General features: G+C 35.3%; 1 protein-coding gene across 2 annotated transcripts in view; it reads right to left on the bottom strand.

Annotated features, from left to right (window-relative positions):
* The window catches only part of MMS22L (MMS22 like, DNA repair protein), a 146,166-nt gene that overhangs the window by 94,946 nt on the left and 27,431 nt on the right, over positions 1-23,789 (bottom strand). For both annotated transcript variants that reach the window (XM_060115026.1, XM_060115027.1), the window contains exons 10-11: positions 16,564-16,740; positions 7,505-7,567 (exon numbers count right to left, since the gene is read on the bottom strand). In XM_060115026.1, coding sequence (XP_059971009.1) covers positions 7,505-7,567; positions 16,564-16,740 — 240 coding nt within the window. The remainder of the gene's footprint in view (positions 1-7,504; positions 7,568-16,563; positions 16,741-23,789) is intronic.

The raw sequence follows: 23,789 nt of genomic DNA, 5'->3' as shown, positions 1-23,789 counted from the left end.
ATATGCCAGACACTATTCTAAGGTACTAGGCATAAAGCAATGAATAAGTCAGACATGGTACATGCACTAATAGAAGTTACACTTTGGTGGAGAACGGAAAAAGAGGACACTGAAACAAACAAGATAAATGTAAACAATTACAACCACCATGAAAAACAGAAAAAGCAGAGTAATGTGGTAGGGTAACTGGTAGAGGATGTGGGCCATTATTTTATCAGGAATTAAGAATGGAAAGACCTTTTTGAGGGCTGGCATTTGGGCTAAATGACTGAATGAAAAACAGCCAACAACATAAAGAACTGAAAGTAAAGCATTCATCACAGAGAAAACACATGGAAAGTTCCTGAATTAGCAATAAGCTTGATATTATAGGATTAAGTCAGAAATAGTCAGGAATCATACCTTATTTGAGGCTTTATAGTTTATAGTTAGAATTATGGTTTTTCTTTTAATTATGTTGGGAAGTCTCTACAAGGTTGTAAGCTAAGGGGTGACATGATTGTTTAAAAAATAGTACATTGGGGCCTCCCTGGTGGCGCAAGTGGTTGAGAGTCCGCCTGCCGATGCAGGGGATACGGGTTCGTGCCCCGGTCTGGGAGGATCCCATATGCCGCGGAGCGGCTGGGCCCGTGAGCCATGGCCGCTGAGCCTGCGCGTCCGGAGCCTGCGCGTCCGGAGCCTGTGCTCCGCAACGGGGGAGACCACAACAGTGAGAGGCCCGCATACCGCAAAAAAAAAAAAAAAAAATAGTACATTGGATCATGCATGGAGAATGAATACAGTAGATAAGAGCAGTTAGAAGGTAAACAGTGACACTTCCAATGTAATAGAAAATCAGACAGAAGTCAAGTACAAAGTAGAAATGCTGGGAAATTTGAAGGTGCTTGAGATATAGTATGCTTTAAATAATTAACTGTTGAATGACTGGGATTCAGTGTTGTGTCACTTTTCAACAAACATGTATGGTTATTCCATCACAGAAGATGAGATTAAAATGCCTACTTTTTTCTACTTCCTTCTCCTCCTGTCAAAATGTTAGGAGGTGACTCTGTGAAACTGTAAGACTAAGATAAGTGGACAACTTTAGAGATATGTTTGGAAACAGAGACAATGGGATTTGTTGATGAGTTATATTAAGGTATGAAGGAAAGACAGCAATTAAGGAGAACTCTCATTTGGCTTAAGAAAATGGGTTGATGGAACCACTTCCTAAGATGGCAAAGACTAGGGGAGGAACACATGAGACAGTGCATAGGGCAACCAAGTGGAAATATTAAGTAGACAACTGACATATGGGTCTATAGCTCAAGGGAAAAGTCAGAGCTATTGATATAAATTTGGATGTTACTTTCATATTGATGGCTTTTAGAGCTAAGAGACTAGATAAGATCAACCTAGGAAAGACGATGGAAAAGAGAAAAGGATCCAGAACTGAGAGCCCTTTGCTGTTCCAAAATTTAGGTAGCAAGCAAAAGGAGGAGTCTATAAGCAAAACCCAATGGCCAATGAAGTAGGAAGGAAACCAGGCATCATGGAAACAGAGAAATATTTCAGAAAGGGAAGGAGGTCAACAGGGTTGAATGCTACTGAGAGGTTAAAATGAGAACAAAGAACTCTTAGATTTGACAATGTGGAAGTTATTGATGGCTTTGACAACAGTAGTTTCAAGTATGGCAGAGACAGATGCTTAACTATGGCAGGTTGAGGAGATAATAGGAGGTGAAGAAGTAGTGATACTTAAGTGAAGATATAAAAAGTCCTTGAACAGGTGAGAAGAGAAAGGATCCAGTACACAGGGAAAGTAATTAGCCTTTGAGAGAAACAGTGACACTTCCAATATAACAGAAAAGCAGATTGAGAGGTTGTGTACAAAGCAGGCACATTGGGAGATTAGAAGGTTTAAACATAAAGGAGTTCTCAACTGACTGGTCCTATTTTCTCAATGATTTATGAGGCAAGATGCTTAGCTAAGGTGACTGGGGCACAGCATGTGTTGAACTGTGTGTTAAAAAAGAAATTCTGAAATAAGTTGTTTTGGAGAGTAGAAAAGTAAACATTCTAGAGCCGAGTGCCACTTGAAAAGATTTATGATCAAGAATTTAAAGTCAGACCAGTCAGCAAGAATGAGTGTATGAGTTTTTTCCACCAACATTCAGCTGGGGCAGGTGGGTGGCAGAGGGGTAAGAGAGGGGTATTAGGTTTTGCCAAGTTTAAAATAGGTAAGGGCTATGGAATTAAAGGTGTTTGTGATGGAGTGATTATAATAAGGGGTTGTATAATCTACACTGTTCAAGGAGGAAAGTTTGGACATGGATGAACACAGAAAAATGAAAAGGTCAATGATGATGGACAGAATGAAAATGAAAAGTGAAAAAATGTAGAGCATAACTATGGGAGGCAGTGGGTAAGGTAAATAAAAGAAACTCTGATTAGAAGTAAGGATATGAAGGAACTTAGAGGACAGGTGGATTATACACAATGATGTTGGGGTCACTAATAAAAGTAGTATACAGGTATAGAAGAGAAGAGTGATCTTGCTGCTAAATATCTCAGTGAATGAGTGAACCAAACATGACCAGATTTTTTTGAGAAGGCTTTTAACTCTTTTAGCTATTAATCCATTAGAATACACCAAAGCTTCAAGTCCTTTAGGATATTTTCTAACTTCCATACTAAACAGTGACCTTTCTTTATGCTCCACAGCACACTATGCACACCTGTATCTTAACACTTACCTTGCTAAATTTTATGTCTATCTGCCTTCAAGTGTCTATGAGCTCCCTGAGGGCTGGGATAATGTCCCCTGGGCCTAGCACAGTGCCTGCTTCACCAGAGACTCCATAAATGTTTTATGAACAAAACTGAGATCTGGATTCTGGTGTCTCTCTTCATCAAGTACCTGTATGGTTCAGCAAAAGATATTTGGCTTCTCTAATTGATAGTTAAATTTAACCAAAGAAGACAATGTTCTATCCATCATTAACATTCTTTGATTTTTATTATGAAAATATTAAATGAGATCTAGGCTTATTCCCATGCTACACTACTGATATGAATTAAAGCATACTTAAAAAAAATTTATTATGTTTCAGGGTTAAAAAGTGGGTTATATGAAAAAAGTGGGTTCATTTTGAAGAGTATGTACTGTTTTATTCAGTATCTGAAACTCATTTTACATGTGAAATCCACAAAAAGGTGTATAAACCATAAAAATATATGAAGTTTGGGAAAAACAAAAGATTAAATACCGACTATGTGTCAGGTATTATGTGATGTTTTACATATGTTCATTCATGTATGTCTTATACCATCCCAGCTTTATTACATTCATTTTTCAGAAAAAAAGGATGAGGGTCAGAAGTTACAGTTTACCCAAGTCCACTTGGGAAGAAGCTAGGATTTATGACTCCAAAGCCTGTTATACATACTATGCTATGCTACCTTCCAAAAACAGGATGGAAAAGAAATGAACATTTAATGGACACCAGATTTGATCAAGATTGCTCTTAGTGACCAGACCAAGATTTGAATCAAAGTTTGTGAGACCAGAGCCCATGCTCTTTCCACTGTACTCAATCAAAAAGAAATTAAAAATGGCAACTTGGGGGATTTTTCCTTTTCCTTTTTTTTTTTTTTAAGAAAAGGAGATAAATTTCCCTTTATTTTCCTGCTAGTGGTTTCAGATTAAAATGAAAAGAAATGGCTTAGAAAATACCATTTTCTCCACAGTTCTGGCAGGATAACTAATCAGTCAGTTGAGTGTGACTTAAAAAGCAAGTTTCTTTTTTTAATTACAGATAGTATTTGTTATAAAATACATTTTCGTGTTCTGTATATTCAACCATTATTTTCTTTTGAACCGTGTTCCCTTAGTTTTTTGTAAAAATTCCCTTTAAAAATTGTGTGGGTGCACATCAGCTGAATTAAGGAAAGAAACGATTTGCCCATCTTCAAGTCTAAAGAGCCAAAGAGATAAGAATATACAATAGTCAGGAGTAGAGGAGGCAACAGACATCTTAGCTCAAATTCATAATGGAAAAACAAAGCTGAAATATAGTGAGGAGGAATGTCTGAGAACACCTGAGTATATTAATTTCTTCCTACCTTATATTTTCTCATCATACATTTATTGGAGAGGGAAAAACACCACAAAAAACAAATTTTAAAGTGTGGAAAATTGAGATAGCTGTTTTCCATAAGTATCACCAAAACAGATCTAGAAACCAATATGGATTACTAATCAAACACATAGCATCAAAGAATTTTTAAAATAGAAATAATGAAAAAAATACAGTTTTATTAAGAATCCTACAAAGTCAAATGCTTTGAGGGAGCACAGAGTGAGTAAAACACAAATGAAGACTCAAATCCCAGCTCTGCCACTTCCTAGCTAGCTGTGTGGACCTGGACAAGCTCCCTCTATGCCCCAGTTTCCTAATGTATAAAATGGAACTTCACACAACTGTCATAAGCATGAAGTGGAAGAATGTACATTAAGTGCTATGTACAGTATATTCATTTTGAATGAATTTTTTTAGCCCAAACATTGAGTCTTGACAATCAAATAATAAATGAAACACATTCACAGGATCGTACCTTAAACTGATATATTTCAATTTTATGAGTGTTAAGACCAAACTCTACCTAAACCAAGAGTTTTCATTAACAACATCTAAATCCATGCCCTCTGATTAAAGATTTTTAATAAACCAGAAAGCCTGTGGGGTTCTTTTCCACACAGGCTCAAACCTACCTGTGCTACTCAACTTCTACATTTATCACAAGACCCTGTGAGCTCTCTGGGTGTCTCTTCTCAGCTGAGTGGGTGTGTATGAACTATTTCATGTAGAAAGCTACCCTAGAATATTCCATAGTGCCTGCTCCTGATCTCTTAGTCCTTTTTAAAAGAATGTCTTCCTATCTTTACTTCAAAAGATCAAATGCAGGCATATTAAATTCGGGTATATTCCATATATCAAATTCTTTTATAGAACTAAAAATGAAAACATTTACTCTTTTAGCTTATTCTATACAAATGGCAATATAACAACTGGGGAATCATTTTTTCGTTTTGTGTATAACTGACTTGCTTATCAGAAACCACCAGGAGAATAAAATTTATTTGCAAGCTAAACAGTTAACTGTCAGTCTAACTGATGGGATATTTTTAGGACTGGATAAAGAGAGTTAGACTTCAATATCTCAGGCAAGATCCTTCTGTCCAAGAAACAAAAACATTTTGGATTAGTAATTAGAAGATTATTATCCCACATTATTCAGATCTAATCACATTCTGAGTTGTTTTTAGCCTTGGACTCTCCGAATTTTTTGACAAATGAAAAAAATATTTTTAAAAATATTAGGCTTGCTTAGGATTTCTTCTTATACCCTTCTATGACCTTTGTTAGAAAACTGTTCTGTGATCTCATCAAATAATGAGGCTTTAAAAAGTAGGTAGCATAAAACTAAAAATCTCCCTTTTCATAAAAAAAAATGCTATTATAAAGGTAGAACAAATGTTTACTGTTAGCATTCACAAATATTAAAGAGGATTATCTCTAAAAAATGTTTTTTAAAGCAAATACTTAACTATTCATTTTAAGTAAAATTAAACAATATATGTTCTCTCTTCTAACAAAGCTCAATGTCTGTTTCTGGAAATCCTCTCTGGCTAGAAAAAGATTTAGAGCATTATTTGCTTAATTAAAACTACAGTGGAGTGCCCACCAATTTTATTTGAAGACCGCTCTATATGTGAAACATATATTTTTTTTAAATATTGTAAATGGACTCTTTCTTTCATTGTTGGAGATCAAGTCACAGCAAATGAGCATGGTCAGATTTTAATTTACCTCAATGGGGGAAAACAGATATAATCAAACTGATAGCTCTATCCAAACATATTATTTATTCTTTATGACCACCTACTGCACCCACAAAATTGGTTTCAGGAACTCCAGCAAGTAGTCCTATACTACTTATAAAATCTAATTTGATACAATCAAGGCATGACAAAATTGAGGTTACTAGAGAGAATGGACTGCCTTTTTCTACATATTATAATGACCTCTTTTCTCACAGGAAAGATATTACTTTGACTTTATGCTAGACTTAAATTCACAGAGAAAGTTTCTTAGATTAGCTGTACTATCCTTGCTTCTCTGGTGACTGACTCGCCCAGTTTTCTCAGGCCTTTCCTGGTTTTAGCACTGAAAGTCCCACATTTTGGGATACTCCAAGCCAGGTAAATCCAGATGGTCATCCTATCTATTTACAAGAATTAGTGATTTATCTTCAAAACAGCTTTAGCTGATACCATTAAAAGATTGGATTAATAGCTGATGTAAATAATGGTGGCCACTTTTTAGTGATTCTGTACATTCTGGAAGTAAAAAATACATGTCTGAAACTTTTTGAGTTACTAAATCAGTATGTTCTCAAAAAGAACATAGGAGAAAGCCAATTAAAATGATACAGAAAAAAGAAAATAAAAAAATTTTAGTGGTTGGGATAATAGCTCTTTTGTTCCTGATGCAACTTATGTATTCAGAGCTCTTTGGCATTCTAACCTAGAATTCTTAGTTCATAATTAGAGATTCATACTATAACTAAATATACTTATATTTTCACCTAAAAAAATTAAGAGTTAATATAGATAACAGGGAAAAACATTTAAGATATTAAAATTACTTTTAAAGATATGGCTACAAAATAAATGTGTGTATGTGTGTAGCAATCTTGTACTACCATAGTTCTTTTTTATTCCTCTTCAAGTTTTTAACAATCTTCATTTCTTAACAGAAAAGGAGTCTATTTCCCAAATTAAAAAAATATTCTTTACTAAAATTTCCCCTTAAAATCTTACATAAATAACTTATGCTACAAAACTTTACAGAACGATAATACAATAAGTTTAAAGATGTGATGAAGAGCACATTTAAAACTATTTTAAAAGGAGGTCAAATCTGACCTCTGGGCCATGAAACACTACATTAACCGTTCTGCAGAAAGAAAAATGATAAGGTATGAAATGAGGGCTCAGAAACTAGGACCTTATCAGTTAGAGTATGAGTCAAGCCTGTAAGACAAATTGCTCAGCAAGGCAAGTCACCTTCCTGCTGTGATGAGGATATAGCTGAATTTCCAATGCTACTGACTATCTCCCTCATCGTGTCTCCTAGACTTGACATCATACAGTCAAGGAATGGCTAATAGTTCTGAAGCATCTGCTACTTATTTGAATACATTTTGTGAAAGTCACCAACTAGGATAATTATCTTTGTCCTTTAACTGGCGACTCTGTTAAAATAAAAATCTTCAAAATAAAAACTATTGTACAAGGAACCTGCATTAACAAAGAATGATGATTCTATCTCAGATTTTTTATAAGTAAACTAAATTTGTTATTTAAATCATTTAGAAAGTTTGCTTGGTTCTTATAAATAAAATCTGTAACATAAAAATTTAGCAAAGCCCACAGACTTGTCTCACTTTAAATGTGTACCTGAACATTGATGGACTTTTTCAGCAGTTCTTCTACAAAGTTCCAGTTTGATTCCATTTGTCTCTAGAAAGGGAGAAAATATTGCATTAAAATTACTGCTCTTAATTATTATTAAAATTATAAAGTAGCAAGTTAAGTGTGAAGTACATTTTCTACTGTCATCAGATATCATTACAATTTCTTGACTGTCTAAAATTACTTTGGCAAAGAGTTAGTTGACAGACTTGGAAGAAAAAAATTTACAACTATTCCAATCCCATATAAACCTTATCAGGAGTGGTTTTATCAAACAGTGGTACTTCTATAAAATTATAAATGTTTTAACAAATAATAAATTTTTGCTGTCAGATATAATCTAACAGGAGAAAAAAAAACTTTAAGTATATTTTGGATTTTTTTACACCAGCGACTGTTCTTCTTTATTCTGTAATTTACTCAGCAGAGATTTTACCTTTGCTTTATGCATAACAGCTTCAAGATGGTCTACTCTAGTAAACAAGTAACTAAAAATTTTATATAGAAAATTGAAAAAAAAAAAGCTTTTACACACTGCTACCTCATTTAACCAATGGTCACTTATCTGGTAACCTCAACTATCCGGAAGACTCTCTATAATAAAGAAGAAAGCCAAAAAAGACTTTCACAAAGCCAACATGTTTCACAAAGGCTAGGTACTGAGAACAATTCTACTTTTCCAAAGGGAAAGCCTGGAGGAGCTTTTCACAGGATACCTAGTTCATTTGATACTCAGTTCTTAAAGGTTTGGATATGTGGATATCGGTCAAAACAAGAAGCAAAGAAATACCTCCAAGAAGCAGCAAGTAACAACTAGTTTCTGACAAGGTAAGAATAAAAGGTGCAGAAGTTACCATAAGACTTCAGAAAACTAAGCCACAAGCCTTAAAGAATAAAGGCAAAGAGGCTCATCTACCCTTCTATCCGTGTTATAACAACTATGCTGTTCATTGAACTCGTGACCAATACAAAGTTAAAGCATGTTTAATATTCTTGATTTTAAATGGCTGGATAATGTTCATGTAAGATGCTAACTACATAAAATCACTAAATAAATATTTCCTTAATAAAAGTGCCTACTGACTGTGATAGCCAACCTCTAAGACAGTGCCCAATGTCCCCTCTCTCCTAGTATTCTTATCCTTATTTAATCCCCTCCCACACTGTACCAGACTTGGTCTGTTACCAACAGAATACCAATACTAGTAGGACTGATAGTATGTCATTTCCAAGATTAGAAGTCACTGAAGTTTCCATCTTAATGACAATCTCTCTCGTTGACTCCTGGGGAAAGCTATGCTATGAACAGGATCGAGGAAGCCCACATGATGAGTGACTGAAGCCTCCTGCCAATGTGAGCGAGACTAGAAGTGATTCCTCCAGCCCCAGTCAGGTCTTCAGAGACTGAGGCCCCAGGTGACAGCTTGACTATAACCTCATGAGATCCTGAGCCAGGAGCCCCTAGGCTCCTACTGGATGCCAGACCCTCAGGAACTGTGTGAGAAAATGTTTGTTTTAAGCTGCCAAATTTTGTTACACATCAATAGATAACTAGTACAATGATACAGTTATTTTTAGAAAGGAATTATTGGTTTTTTGAAATAAATTTATGTAAATAAAGTGAATGCAAAATATTTATAAGGAAAAAATATGTAGTAAAGAATTTGGCCTTGCCCAAAGAGGTCTGGCCTTTATCCTTGGCTTCTGGGAGGTAATCTCTGGGGCCCTTGGAATGTTTTGCCTGATAGGAGTATCTTTGTTTGCCCCTGGGCCTAGGGTCATACTATAGTCTAACAATGTAACTGAGGGTGGAGGGTGGCCACACCCACACAGTCTTAGGGTAGGGCTAATTATATCTGAAAACCAACAATGTAACTTAGGCTGGGGGCTTTGGGTCCTGTATTATTTGACCTGAAGACTGAGCTCAACCATCATGTCAATGCAATCCATTATGCCTATGTAATGGAGCTCCAATAAAAGCTCTGACCACTGCAGTTCAGGCAAGCTTCCCCGGTTGGAAATACTCCCTGCATACTGTCACACACTGATGCCAGGTGACAAAGGTGTCTCAACTCTATAGGAAGAGGACAACAGGAGCTCCACATATGCTACTTTTCCTGGACTCTGAACTATGTACTCTTCCCTTTGCTAATTTTAATCTATATCCTTTCCCCATAATAAACCATAACTGTGAGTATAAAAGATTTCAGGGAGTTCTGTGAGTCCACATAAACTACATGGCTCTGGGAATCCCCGAGCTTGTAATTAGCATCAGAAATGAGGTAGCCTTGAGGATTGTGCTCTAAAACTCTCTCCAAAAGGAGACCATTTTGTTCTAGAAATATTATGTGTACATTGTGTTGGGGTCTTTACATTATTACTTCCTAAAATAAATCATACCCAACTCATAGATAACACAATTAAGTCTCAAAAATGTCATGTACATAGAAGTCAGAGCATGAATTCAAATCCAAGTAGGTTTGGCTCCAAAGCCAGTGTTCCTTCCATTATACCATGCTATCAATAAATGAGTTTCTTTTCTAACAAATTTTCCCTCAGCTTCCAGCAATCCACTTTTATATGATTCTTTATTAAGATAACATCACCACTAGTTCCAAATAATCACGAGCATGACAGGGTTGATGTATTTAGCTTTATAATTTGATAGGGCTAATGAGTATATTTTGGTTATTCTAGTAGTAATTTGAATCACACAAATCATAGAGAAGTAATATGATTCTCAGCCAGAGAATTTCAACTCTATTTAATAGTACTGTGGCTATAATCTAAAACAAAAATAAACCATAATTCAGAGGAAAGAATGGCAACTATATCATGCCCAAATCAAGTCTAAGTGGGAAAATATGTATAAAAGGGTAACATATTTTTCTTCCACAGGGAAACTTAACTTTGAGGAGCTACGGCATTTTTTTTTTTCTGTATACTAAGTTGTAGTACAGAAAGGAGGTAACAGTCATCAATTTGGGGTTATGTTTTATATTTCTTATCCCACTATTAAAACAAAGACACTCACTTAAGCTTCAGCACTGGTGGTATTTCCACCGGAAATATAAAATAGATACCCCACTCTCCACTTTCAGCTGACTAAGTAACCTAGAGCAACTCTCATTGTAAGGTTGTATTTCACACCTTTTATCTAGTCACCATTTCAGATATTTCAAAGAAATGCATCAGCTGGCCTGACTGACTGCACTATGTCCTGGGCAGGGAAAGCACTGTTAAAATGATCCCTGCAATGTCCCAAAGTAATTTTTCTCTTTAAACTATATTTGCTTTTAAAATAGATGTCTGGGATTGTAAGAGGCTAACACACTCTCATCAGGAACAAGACAAGGATGGCCACTCTCACTACTTTTATTCAACATAGTTTTGGAAGTCCTAGCCACAGCAATCAGAAAAGAAAAAGAAATAAAGGGAATCCAAATTGGAAAAGAAGAAGTAAAACTGGCACTGTTTGCAGATAACATGATACTATACATAAAAAATCCTAAAGACGTTACCACAAAACTACTTGAGCTCATCAATGAATTTGGTAAAGTTGCAGGATATTAATATACAGAGATCTGTTGCATTTCTACACACTAACAATGAAAAATCATAAAGAGAAATTAAGGAAACAACCCCACTTACCATTGTATCAAAAGAAATAAAATAATTAGGAATAAACTTACCTAAGGAGGCAAAAGACCTGTACTCCAAAAACTATAAGATGTTGATAGAAGAAATTGAAGATGACAGAAACAGATGGAAAGATATATGGTGTTTTTGGATTGGAAGAAATCAATAGTTAAAATGACCATACTACCCAAAGCAATCTACAGATTCAGTGCAATCCCTATCAAATTACCAATAGCATTTTTCACAGAACTGGAACAAAAAGTTTTTTAATTTGTATGGAAACAAAAAAGACCCTGAAGAGCCAAAACAATCTTGAGATAGAAGAATGGAGCCAGAGGAATCATGCTCCGTGACTTCAGACTATATTACATAGCTACAGTAATCAGAACAGTATGGTACTGGCACAGAAACAGACACATAGTTCAGTGGAACAGGATAGACGGCCCAGAAATAAACCCACACACTTATGGTCAATTAATCTATGACAAAGGAAGCCAGAATATACAATGAAGAAAAGACAGTCTCTTCAACAAGTGGCGCTGGGAAAACTGGGCAGCTACATGTAAAAGAATGAAACTAGAACATTCCCTAACACTATATACAAAAATAAACTCAAAATGGATTAAAGACCTAAATGTAAGACCAGATACTACAAAACTCCTAGAGGAAAACATAGGAGGAACACTCTTTGACACAAATCACAGCAATATTTTTTTGGATCCGCCTGCTAGAGTAATGGAAACAAAAGCAAAAATAAACAAATGGGACCTAATTAAACTTAAAAGCTTTTGTACAGCAAAGGAAACCATAAACAAAATGAAGACAACCTACAGAATGGGAGAAAATATTTGCAAATGATGCTATAAAAAAGGGATTAATTTCCAAAATATACCAACAACTCAATATCAAAAAACCAAAAAACCCAATCAAAAATTGGGCAGACGACTTATGTAGGCATTTCTTCAAAGAAGACATACAGATGGCCATCAGACACATGAAAAGATGTTCAACATCATTAATTATTAGAGAAATACAAACCAAAACTATAATGAGGTATCACCTCACGCCAGTCAGAATTGCCATTATCAAAAAGTCTACAAATAGTAAACACTGGAGAGGGTATGGAGAAAAGGGAACCCTCCTACACTCTTGGTGGGAATGTAAATTGGTGCAGCCACTATGGAGAACAGTATGGAGGATCCTTAAAAATCTAAAAGTAGAACTACCATATGATCCAGCAATCCCACTCCAGATACATGCACCCCAATGTTCAGTGTAGCAGTACCTACAATAGCCAAGACATGGAAGCAATCTAAATGTCCATCAACAGATGAGTGGATAAAGATGTGCTGTGTGTGTATGTGTATATATATATGTATACATGTATATGTATACATATATATACACATACATACATACACACACACACACAATGGAATTTTACTCAACCATAAAAAAATAAAATAATGCCATTTCCAGCAATATGCATGGACCTATAAGTTAGAGAAAGACAAATATTATATGATATCACTTAATATGTGGAATCTTAAAAAAAATACAATTAACTTATTTACAAAACAGAAATAGACTCACAGACATAGAAAACGAACTTATGGTTACCAAAGGGGAAAGAGGGGGAGATATAAATTGGGACTGTGGGATTAAGAGATACACACTACTATACATAAAATAGATAAACAAGGACCTACTGTATAGCACAGGGAACTATATTCAATATCTTGTAATAACCTATAATGGAAAAGAATGTGAAAAAGAATATATATAACTGAATCACTTTGCTGTACCCTTGAAACACTGTACACTTCAATTAAAAAAATAAATAGAAAAAAATAAAATAGATGACTGGGATTGTAAGAGTTTAACACACTCTTATCTAGGTTGGGAGAAAAGCATTAAACAGAAATATATAAAAATCTAAAGTCTCTAGTATGAGAAGTGAGATACCAAATTTTCCTTATAGGCCTGTATTAAGGAATTGGCAACTTCTGTGATTTAAATCCACATAGAGCAAAAGTCCAATTTACAAAAACTTAAAAAAAATTAACCATATCTCAAACCTATTTAAAATATAAAGATTTCACATTAACCTTCAGGGCAAAAGCAGTTCACATTTAAAAACTGAAACATCTCTATGATTATCACAAGACTAGCGGTATTTCTCTGTTGCAGAACATCTGACTAACTATTATTACTTCATATCATCCTCTCACACCAGATTACTCTTTAGTGGAATAAAGCATGCTTAATGCATAACCATTTTCTATATGGTAGCTGGCTATGCTAATACATCAAAAGGAGAAAAAAATAATTCAGATCATTTTCAAAATTCTGATCTAAGTATATCTCAGAAACAAATTAAAATCCTATATAATCTCTCTGAAAAATTGAGTCAATACACCTTATGTTCATAGATTAAAATGATTATATGATTTATAAACCAAATTGAGACACTTTTGAGAATAAAAGGGAAAAAAACTAACCAGATGGGATGAGGGGAAAATGGGCATAAACTGGGACTGTACCTGGCAGACTGGTACACATGGTTATGCTACCAGAGACCTATTCATGAGAGGAAGTCCTCAGAAAGTGTCTCATATCAAATTTATCTAAGTGATAAAAATAGGGTGATATTTAACCATTGTGTACCTCAGTTTCTTTACCTGTAAAATGGATATAATATTAACTTCTTGCCTACTGCATAACACTTCATTGAGATAAAAACCAAATAGTCACTCTGAGATATTAAACACTTTGCAAATGCAATATGCTAAAGGTATCACCTCTAATGAAGACTATCATTAACTGGAGAACTTAAGTTTTTCTTTTCTTTTCTTTTTTTTTTTTTTTTTTTGCGGTACACGGGCCTCTCACGGTTGTGGCCTCTCCCGCTGTGGAGCATAGGTTCTGGACGCGCAGGCTCAGTGGTCATGGTTCACGGGCCTAGCCGCTCCGCGGCATGTGGGATCTCCCCAGACTGGGGCACAAACCCATGTCCCCTGCATCGGCAGGCGGACTCTTAGCCACTGCACCACCAGGGAAGCCCTCAAGTTTTTCTTTTAAAGACATTAAGAAGTCAAGAAACGTTTGAAACTCTCTGAAGATTCATGAATAAAGGCAAAGTCTATTTTACACATACACATACACATTACACATCTTTATTATTTTATCATATGAAAGGTTTTTTTTTTCCCCAAATACCATGGCTTTCTTTCCTCTTAAAACCTTCTACATAATTTTAAAAATTAAGATTGAAAAGAAAACATATGTGTCTTGGCAAAAGAAAATCATAAAGGAACTGCTGACAAATATTAAAAGCCAAAGGTAAGTTATTTTAAATACAGAGAGTTCTTTCACTATCTTGATCCAGAGCTAATAAAAGCAATAATGTCCTACAGAGTTCCCTCTATGAAACTGAAGAGTGACTTCAGCAATGCAACATAGGGTGGTTGTACCAGTACAATTCAACACTACAATAGTAATACTAATGATATATATTAATGTGGCTAGATTACCTACCATACTGGGAGCATGTGGGGGTCGATATCAACCACTATTGAAATGTACCACTCACTCAAATAAGTGTTAATGGCAGATCCAGCAAGCATTAATAACATGAAAGCACGTTCCTTGAAGCAAAAGGCAGTACAATCTATTTCATGTGTATCCTATCACAGGCACCTATTATTATGATGGCCACTCAGTAGGAACTCAGAAGTGCTTACCTAATTACCGTATTTATTTACACTGCAGAAATATGTATTTGGAAGAATTAAGGTTGGGTGGTAAGAGAAATAAAAATGCTTATGTAAAGACCTTTGAATTATAGATAAATTTTTTGAGTTTTTTCATTGTTGTTCTAGTATTTTAAGAACTAAAAGATGTGAAACATAACCATATTAACTCCATTATAATACTCAATAAAAGGACTACTACAGTAATAATGGCATTTATCAGTTACCATGTATCAGTATGGGAAGGACTCATGTGCATAAACAAAGGACACATGATCCTTCTCTCCGAGAAGTTCATTCTATTGATCTTATTGATCTCTCTCAATGAATTGGTAGAATGCTTAAATACATCTATACTGAGCTGTGTGTGGACTTCTCAGAGCACTTTCTGACTTATCTTACTATTTTTTTTTTTTCGGTACGCGGGCCTCTCACTGTTGTGGCCTCTCCCGTTGTGGAGCACAGGCTCCGGACGCGCAGGCTCAGTGGCCACGGCTCACGGGCCTAGCCGTTCCGCTGCATGTGAGATCTTCCCGGACCGGCGCAGGAACCCGTGTCCCCTGCATCGGCAGGCGGACTCTCAACAACTGCACCACCAGGGAAGCCCTCTTACTATATCTTGTGATCTCCTAAAGGACCGTTTATTACTAGGGAACCACTTAGAGGACCTCTAAGGCCCTTTCCATTTCTAGGACACTATGTCAATACTAACTGACCCTTAGATTCCACGGATGATGTCTGGGCTCTGTCCAGTATTCCAAAAAGAGGAGAATCTGTGAAGTCCATGAAGGAACATGTTTCATAAAGCAAAGGTTCCCATACCTGATAAGAGTATGAGATCCAAGGGACTTTTTAAAAATAAGAATTCCCAAACTCCAGACCAGATTATAGTACTAAAACAGGATCTCTGGATTTAAGAAATCTGAATTTTTAGAAACTCACAGATAGGCCTGTTGATCAGCCAGGCTTGTTAACCACTGCCAGAAAAAAAGACCAATTTTGAAAATATAGACATGCTTATTTTATGGAACTGATGGGTTAATATAATACTGTATTACTTCTGAACATGGAAGAAGTTATATACAAATAGAGTTTCAAATAAATACGTCTACCAGCTGGTTTTATTTCATAGGGCTTTTTAAATAACACTGAAAAAAATGTTTCGAAGTAGAAATTAATATACTAGTTAAAATCTCTGTCTTTTTACTTGAAGTAACTTCATCGTTGTTTAACAGATTAAAATATCTTCACAAAAATCTTCTCTAATTCATTTCTAGAGATGTAGGCTTTCCCTTTAGCAATCTTAGAGATTTTAGAACTAGAAGAAATCTGAACAGAACAATCCAGTCCCATGATTTCTGGATGAGAGAACAGAGGCCCAGAAAGGTTTAAGTAATTTATTAACGGTCACAAAACTACTTAGTAGCAGGCCAGGACTAGATCCCAAGTCTTTTCCTTAAACAAACAATAAAAACAAAGATTATCATTTTCAAGATGTTTACAGAAAGGTTTACAGCTTCTAGATTCAGAAGCTGAGTTGATTTCTGTAGGATTATAATGTGATTTTTATTGTTTCTGCTCACTTGCTAATTTGCCTACAAAAAATACATATTGATTGACAATACAAGAAAGTTTGAAAAAATAAAATCTTACCATTTCATCTGGTATTCCATGGCGATCAAACTGATAAAGTGATGCTACATGAGCAATAATCCACCAACTAAAACCCAATGGATCCCTGGGCTGGATTATAGGCACAGAAGGTCTTCTTCGGTCATTTGATTTTTCAAAGAGCGTTTTAAGTAGTTTATTCAACCAGTTCCAAAATGACTGTAGAAAAAGAGGTATTAGGATTCAATTAAATTCAGACACTGATCTAATAACCTTTGATTTGGGTTTTTTCCTTCATTTTTGTAAGGAAATATACACACAAAAGATAATACAAAACACATATATAAAACTTAGAGAATAATACAAATACTCAGGTTAAAAATTAGAAAATGACTAGTTCCTACAGTTTCCACAATCATATCTTCTCCCATCCAGGAGTAACCATTATTCTGACTTCTATAATATATCATTCCCTAGTTTTTTAAGTTTTGCCACATAGATATACACGCCTCAATCACATATTGTTTGGCTTCACCTGTTTTTTTTTAATGTGTTTGTATTCTTACATAGCTTGTTTCTATTGTTTGGTAACTTACTTCTTTTCCTCAATATTATATTTGTGAGATTTACCCATATTAGTGAGTATAGCCATAGTTCATCAGAGTATTCCAATATATGACTATAAGATAAACTATTTACCTAATTTATTATTGTTGAACATTTGATGGGTTTTAGTAAGATTTTTTTCTAGGTATTTGTCCATTTTATATAAATATTTGATATTATCAGATATTTTAATATCTGCAGAGTTTGAAGACATGTTACCATTTTCATTTCTAGTACTGACTTGTAATCATCTCAAGAAAGATTAGCCAATTTTAGTAATTTTTTTGAAGAACCAGCTTTTGGCTGTTTTGATCTTCCAATTGTTTGATCATCTTTGTTGTTTTCAATTTCATAAATTTGCGTTAGTCTTATTTACTACCTTTTATTTTCTTTGGGTTTACTATACAGGAATTTTTTCCCCTAACTTCTTACAATGAGTTCTTAGCTCATTAATTTTCAACTTCTTTTCCTCTAACATTTGTATTTAAAGTTATATATTTCCCGTTAATTATATCTTTAGCTGCAGTCCCAAAGCTTTAATTAGTAGTATGTTAGTTATCATTTACTTCAAGATATTTTATAATTTCTACTATATCTTCTTTCACCTATGGGTTATTTAGAAATGCATTTCAGTATTTCTAAGCATATGTGTATTTCTCTTTGTAGTTCTGTCAGTGTTTATTTTCTACATTTAACAGCATATTATTAGCCACATAAAATTTAAATAAATTTTATCTTCCTGGTGAATTGGACCTTTAATCAGCATGAAATGGCTTAATGCTTTTGTTGGTTTTAAGTCTAATTTTCTCCAATATTAGTTTAATACATTACCTTTCTTATATCTTTTTTCTATCAATTCCAAATCCTTTGGAATTTTGTTTTAGATTCTCTCTTATAAACAGCTTACAGTCTGTTCTGACAGTATGTTTTAAATGAGCAATTAGTACTACATTTGCAGTTAATGTAATGTAACTCATATATTTAGTTTTAAACGTACCATCTTTTTCTTTTTTTTTTTTTTTTTTGCGGTACGCAGGCCTCTCGCTGTTGTGGCCTCTCCCGTTGCGGAGCACAGGCTCCGGACGCCCAGGCTCAATGGCCATGGCTCATGGGCCCAGCCGCTCCGCGGTATGTGGGATCTTCCCAGACCGGGCACGAACCTGTGTCCCCTGCATCGGCAGGTGGACTCTCAACCACTGCGCCACCAGGGAAGCCCGACCATCTAATTCTGTATTTCTATTTATACGTCTATTTTTTCCACCTATACCTCCTTTCTGCCTTCTTTTGGGATGACTATTTCACTATTTTCCCCTTTATTAGCTTGTAAATTAAATAACCTACTCTCTCTTCTTTTAGTGGTACCTTAGAAACAACAGCATACATTCAAATATCTTGGTAAGTTAATATATATCTTGCAATTCTCTCAGACAAAACAAGGACCTTAAAATACTCTAACTCATTTATGCCCTACCCAATTTATAAGCCAGTATTACCATGTACTTTATTTTTTAATCCCATTAGATTATATTATTGATTTATACAGAACATTTACCACTTACTTTATTCCTTCTTCTGCCTAAAATTTATCTTTCAGGATTCCCTTCAATTTTGCTTCATTGAAAATTGTTTCACCCCAGTCTTGAAAGATTTTGCTGGATGAAGAATTTTTTGTTGAAAATTACCTTGTTTTAATACAATGAAGATTTCCCACTGGCTTCCACTGCTGTTGAGAAATCAGTTGTCAGTCTAATTGTCATTCTTTTGAAAGTAGCATTTTTCTGTGTGAATGCTTTTAATCTCTTCTCTTTGTCTCCAGTGTTCTGCAGTTTCACTATGATGTATCATGGTGTGTTTTTCTTTTTATTTGCCCTAGGTGGGATTCATTGGGCTTTTAAATACGATAGCTTTCATTAACATTAGAAGATTTTAAGTCATTTTCTCTTCACATATTTTTTCTGTTCCACTTTCTACTTCCTCTCCCTTGGAACTATATGTAGAAGTATATCAGATATTCTCTCTAGTCTCACATGCTGCATTTATCTACCATGTTTCTTCAGTTTTCTTTGATCTGTAACAGTTGTTCAGATTATCTTTCATGACTGACCCTGATGTTCTTGAAGAGTAGGCCAGCTATTTAGGTTTGACTAGTATTTTTTCATGATTAGATTCACACGATGCATTTCTGGCAGGAATATCAAAAAAAAATTTTGTTCTTTCAATGCATCACATTGAGAGTACATAATTTCAACTTGTTTTATTATTGATTAACTTTGATATCTTAGTTAAGGTGGTATCTGCTAGATGTTCTGCACTGCAAAGTTACTGCTCCCTTTGTAACAGACAAATACTGTGCAGTGATACTTATCAAGCTATGTAAATATTGTGCTTTTCATCGTATTTCTGACAGCCATTGAGGATTCTTGCCTGAAACAATTACTATGAGGGTTGCCAAGTGGTATTTTCAAATTCCATATTACTTCTACATTTACTCGGAAGAGCTTCCCTTCTCTCCATTTATTTATATCACTAAAGACTCACAAATCCTTACTGTACAGATTACAGTCCTTTGCTAGCAGTTATTGTTTTGCTCAAAATCCCAGATTTGGTGTGTGGGAGATCTTCATGTTGGCTCTTGTGTCCTTTTGACAAGTCCTCATCAACTTTTCAGCACCTCGTTAGTTTCTAGTACAAAAGGTTCCAGACTCATTTTTTATTTTGCATGCTCCCACCTAGAATCAGTCATTTTACCATTCTCTTTTCACTGGAGAATGGTCATTTCAAAACCAAGACATAGCTGAAATTTTCTCATTGCTACTCAGATATCCACCTAGTAAATAAGGTAGAAAATGTATATATGTCCATTCACACATATCAGTCAAGAAATATTCATTAGTTTTCCTTTTCTTCCCTGAAATTTAAGTCTAAATGACGTCTACTAGGTACTGAGTGTTGAGTTTTTAAGAATGCACTCATACAGATATAGCCAGTATTAGCTACATTTTAGAATATTTTCTGGGATAAAAATATGTCCTTAATCATATTAGTTTATTTTCATTCTTGGAGTTCCCACATAATTTGTGGTATGTGTGAATTCCCAAACATTCCTGATCCTCTCCTAGGCTTCTCTAATTGCTTCTTATCCTGTCCCCCTGGGAAGCAGCACCTTGTTGCCTCCACAAAGATCAGCAGCAGCAGTCCAGACAACATTTGAAAATAACTTAATAACCCTGAACTGCTGCTGCCCTTTGGACAATTTCCTTAGAGCATTAGTCCTTTGAACACTGACTTGGTTCCAGAAAATGTCCCTTTTTCAGTGGGAAGACTCGAAATCCCATTCAGTCTTCCCCTCCCTCATTTCAAAGAACAGGACGGAGGGTAGGCGGTAGAGAGAAGGAATTAAATACTTCTTTTTGGAAGAATGTAAGCTTGCGTGCACACACGTATATATATATGCACACACATAATTTGTTCTTTTAAAAAAATAAACAGTGCATTACAGAAATCAGCACTGACACATCATAAATTTTTAAAATCATGTACAAGACAGAAAAAAAAAATCTCTGCTTTCAGCAGTCTGGAAAGGTCCTAAGAATAGGTTCTATATAGAGCTTAGCCCACTGTCAGCATTCAGGGGAATGATCACATCTCCTGCAATATCATTAACTCCTGAGTGAATGAAAGAGAAAAGCTTCCCTGTTCCTTCTGAATCTTTCAATTGCTTTTTCAGTTTTTCTTTCTCAGCTTATCCACATCCATCTTGGTCCCTAAAGCCATTGCCCGTCTGATAGTACAAAGAGTAATTTTTAACTTGCTTCTTTGTTGTTTTAGAAGGAATTTTTTGTTTTGTTTCCTTTTTGTTTGGTCAATTTTTCTTGGTCTTGAGATTCTATTAAGGGAGTATGTCATAGTTAGAGTCCATATAACCTCCACAGAGCAAAAGATGGGACTAAATTGCTTTTCTTTTCTTCTTTTTATAAATTTATTTATTTATTTATTTTTGGCTGCGTTATGTCTTCATTTCTGTGTGCATGGGCTTTCTCTAGCTGTGGCGAGTGGGGGCTACTCTTCGTTGCGGTGCACAGGCTTCTCATTGTGGTGGCTTCTCTTGTTGTGGAGCACGGGCTCTAGGCACGTGGGCCCAATAGGTATGGCTCGTGGGCTCTAGAGCACAGGCTCAGTAGTTGTGGCACACGGACTTGGTTGCTTCATGGCATGTGGGATCTTCCTGGACCAGGGCTTGACCTGTGTCCCTTGCATTGGCAGGCAGATTCTTAACCACTGCGCCACCAGGGAAGTCCCTACATTGCTTTTCTTTAAACTGAGGGCTTGTTCTATTGTGCCATACTGGTATTTCATTCAATGCTTGGGCTGGAAGTCCGAGATCAGGGTGCCAGCATGGTCACATGATGGCCCTCTTCTAGGTCACAGACGTCTGCTGTGTGCTCACAAGGAGGAAGGGTCTTTGAGTCTTTTAAAATGCTCTACTGTTGCCTTGTTTTATGTTGTTTTTAAGAAGTCTAGTGCAGGTCAACTGATTTAGCTTTTCTAAGTAATTTAGTCTTTTTGCCTAGAGGATTTGAAGATTTCCTTCAGGACTGGAAGATATTTCCTGTATGTCTGAAGTCAAATAGTTTTACAATATGTCTCAGGATGGATTTGGAATTAATCTTTCCACTTATCAAGCAGGCTGTTTCAATATGTAGATTTGGGTCTTCTTTTACTTCTGGAATATTTTCTTGGATAATAATTTTGAGTGTTAGCTATATCCCATTGTTCTGGGTTTTTTTAGGGACTCCATTTATACATATGGTTATTTCTGCTTTACTTATCTCCCATTTCAACCATTTTCTCTCTAACCATTTATATTCCTTTCTTTACCTCATTTTTACTCTCTTGGTTATTTTGCTGCCTTTCTTCCATGCCCCTTATTAAATTTTCATTTGAGTCTATTCTCCTTGGGCACTTTGTAATTTAGTCAATTCTATAATGATGTTTTCTTCCATTTCTCTCCTGCCTTCAGTTTATTCTTTTCATTAATTCCTAGCTTTTGGTCTTTCTGTTTTAAAATCTGAATATCTTATTCAAGGTGTTTTTTTGTTTTTGTTTTTGTTTTTATAGCCCCAAGTGCTTATCTCCTTAATTCAGTCTGGAGTATTGTCTTAGGATTTTCTTCTGCATTATAGTTGTTTCTGAGGAAGAGGGTATCCTCAGCTAAAGTATATCAAATCAATTCTGTTTCCTTGTAGTAACTTTATAAAGATTTGTTTAGTTTCCTTCTTTTCATTTTGCAGGTTTGGACTACTCTAAAAGATTCCTAGTTCAGTGAAGCCCTCTTTTGTCTATGTACCAAAGTCCCATTTCTTTATTAGATTTCTTTTCTTTTTGGTGGTGGTGGTGGTGGGAGAGTAGGTATGAAGCCTTTGTTTTTTTATTTTTATTTTACAAGAGACATTGTTCTATGCTTTTACTTCCTATCCCCTTCACCACCTAATCACCAAGGGGGAACCACTCCCTTTTCGCCTTTTTATTCTCCAGAAGCTCTACCTTCAAAGACTGCCTCATGTTTTGCACACACTTTTATGTTCCTATTCTTCTGATCTATAAGAAACCTTTCCAGTATTTTTCACATCTTGAAATGGTTTTAGACCAATTTTATGGCTACTGGTAGCTCTCTTCCTCTCTCCTCAGAGCAGTTTTTCTCAGACTGCCTGCCCTTGCTTGACAGAAAGGTGTGGTAGTGTTTTGGTAGCTTTTACTTTTAATTTACAGCTTTGAACATTCTTATCTTGCAGGTATGCTATCAACATGTTTTCTGTGCAGTTTTATTTGTTCTTGCTATTCTACATTTTGGGGGAGGTTACATGAGAAGATGTGGGTTTAAGCGTCCACCCATTGTCCAAGGCTACTTAGAAGTCACTGGCTTGAAATTTTTAGTACAACCTAAGCAACATGAACTCAGGCTATAAAACTGTATGAGTGCTGGCTTATAATAAATACACTGAAGCAATTTTAAACTGCAAAGAAACATAGTTAAAGACAGGCAATTTTCCTTACAAATTTAGTTGAATTTCTAGTTCATCCTTTTGGGGGCCCAGATTTATGGGTAGTTGGTGTATAGTAGGTTACCAACTTGAGTTGATTCTGAGCTTTGTCTTCTATTCTTGGACCTTATAATATATGAAAGCTAATGTTCCAAGTTTTTATAATTCAGCAACTGCCTCTAAGCTTCAAGATTCAGCTGACCTGAATTCCCACCTACATTTAGTATTTGGCCTCAATACTTCTTACTTTCAACAAGTTCACTGACACACCTAAAATGCTTATTACATGATATGCAGCATGATTAGATTATTTTTTTAGCAGCAAGGTCAAACTGTCTTACTGTCAGGAATGGAAACTTCTAATTTAACTTTCAAAATAAAATAGCTTTCAAAATCTGTGAATAATATATTTTAGTTGTATTTAAAAAAATGAAATGACCTATGATTTCCATTATTTTAAGACAAATAATTCTGGTTACTACATAAAATGAAAAGCATAACAGTCATTTAGGTTAAACAATACATATTACTATGCAAATTTCTACAATATAGTATTTTAAATTATGCCTACTTTTCTGCTTAAAATCTAGAAAAAGACTCAGGGCAACAAGTATGAACATG

The sequence above is a fragment of the Mesoplodon densirostris genome, chromosome 12 (genome assembly GCF_025265405.1).
Source record: "Mesoplodon densirostris isolate mMesDen1 chromosome 12, mMesDen1 primary haplotype, whole genome shotgun sequence".
Lineage (NCBI taxonomy): Eukaryota > Metazoa > Chordata > Mammalia > Artiodactyla > Ziphiidae > Mesoplodon > Mesoplodon densirostris.
This window is presented reverse-complemented; position numbering and strand designations above follow the sequence as displayed.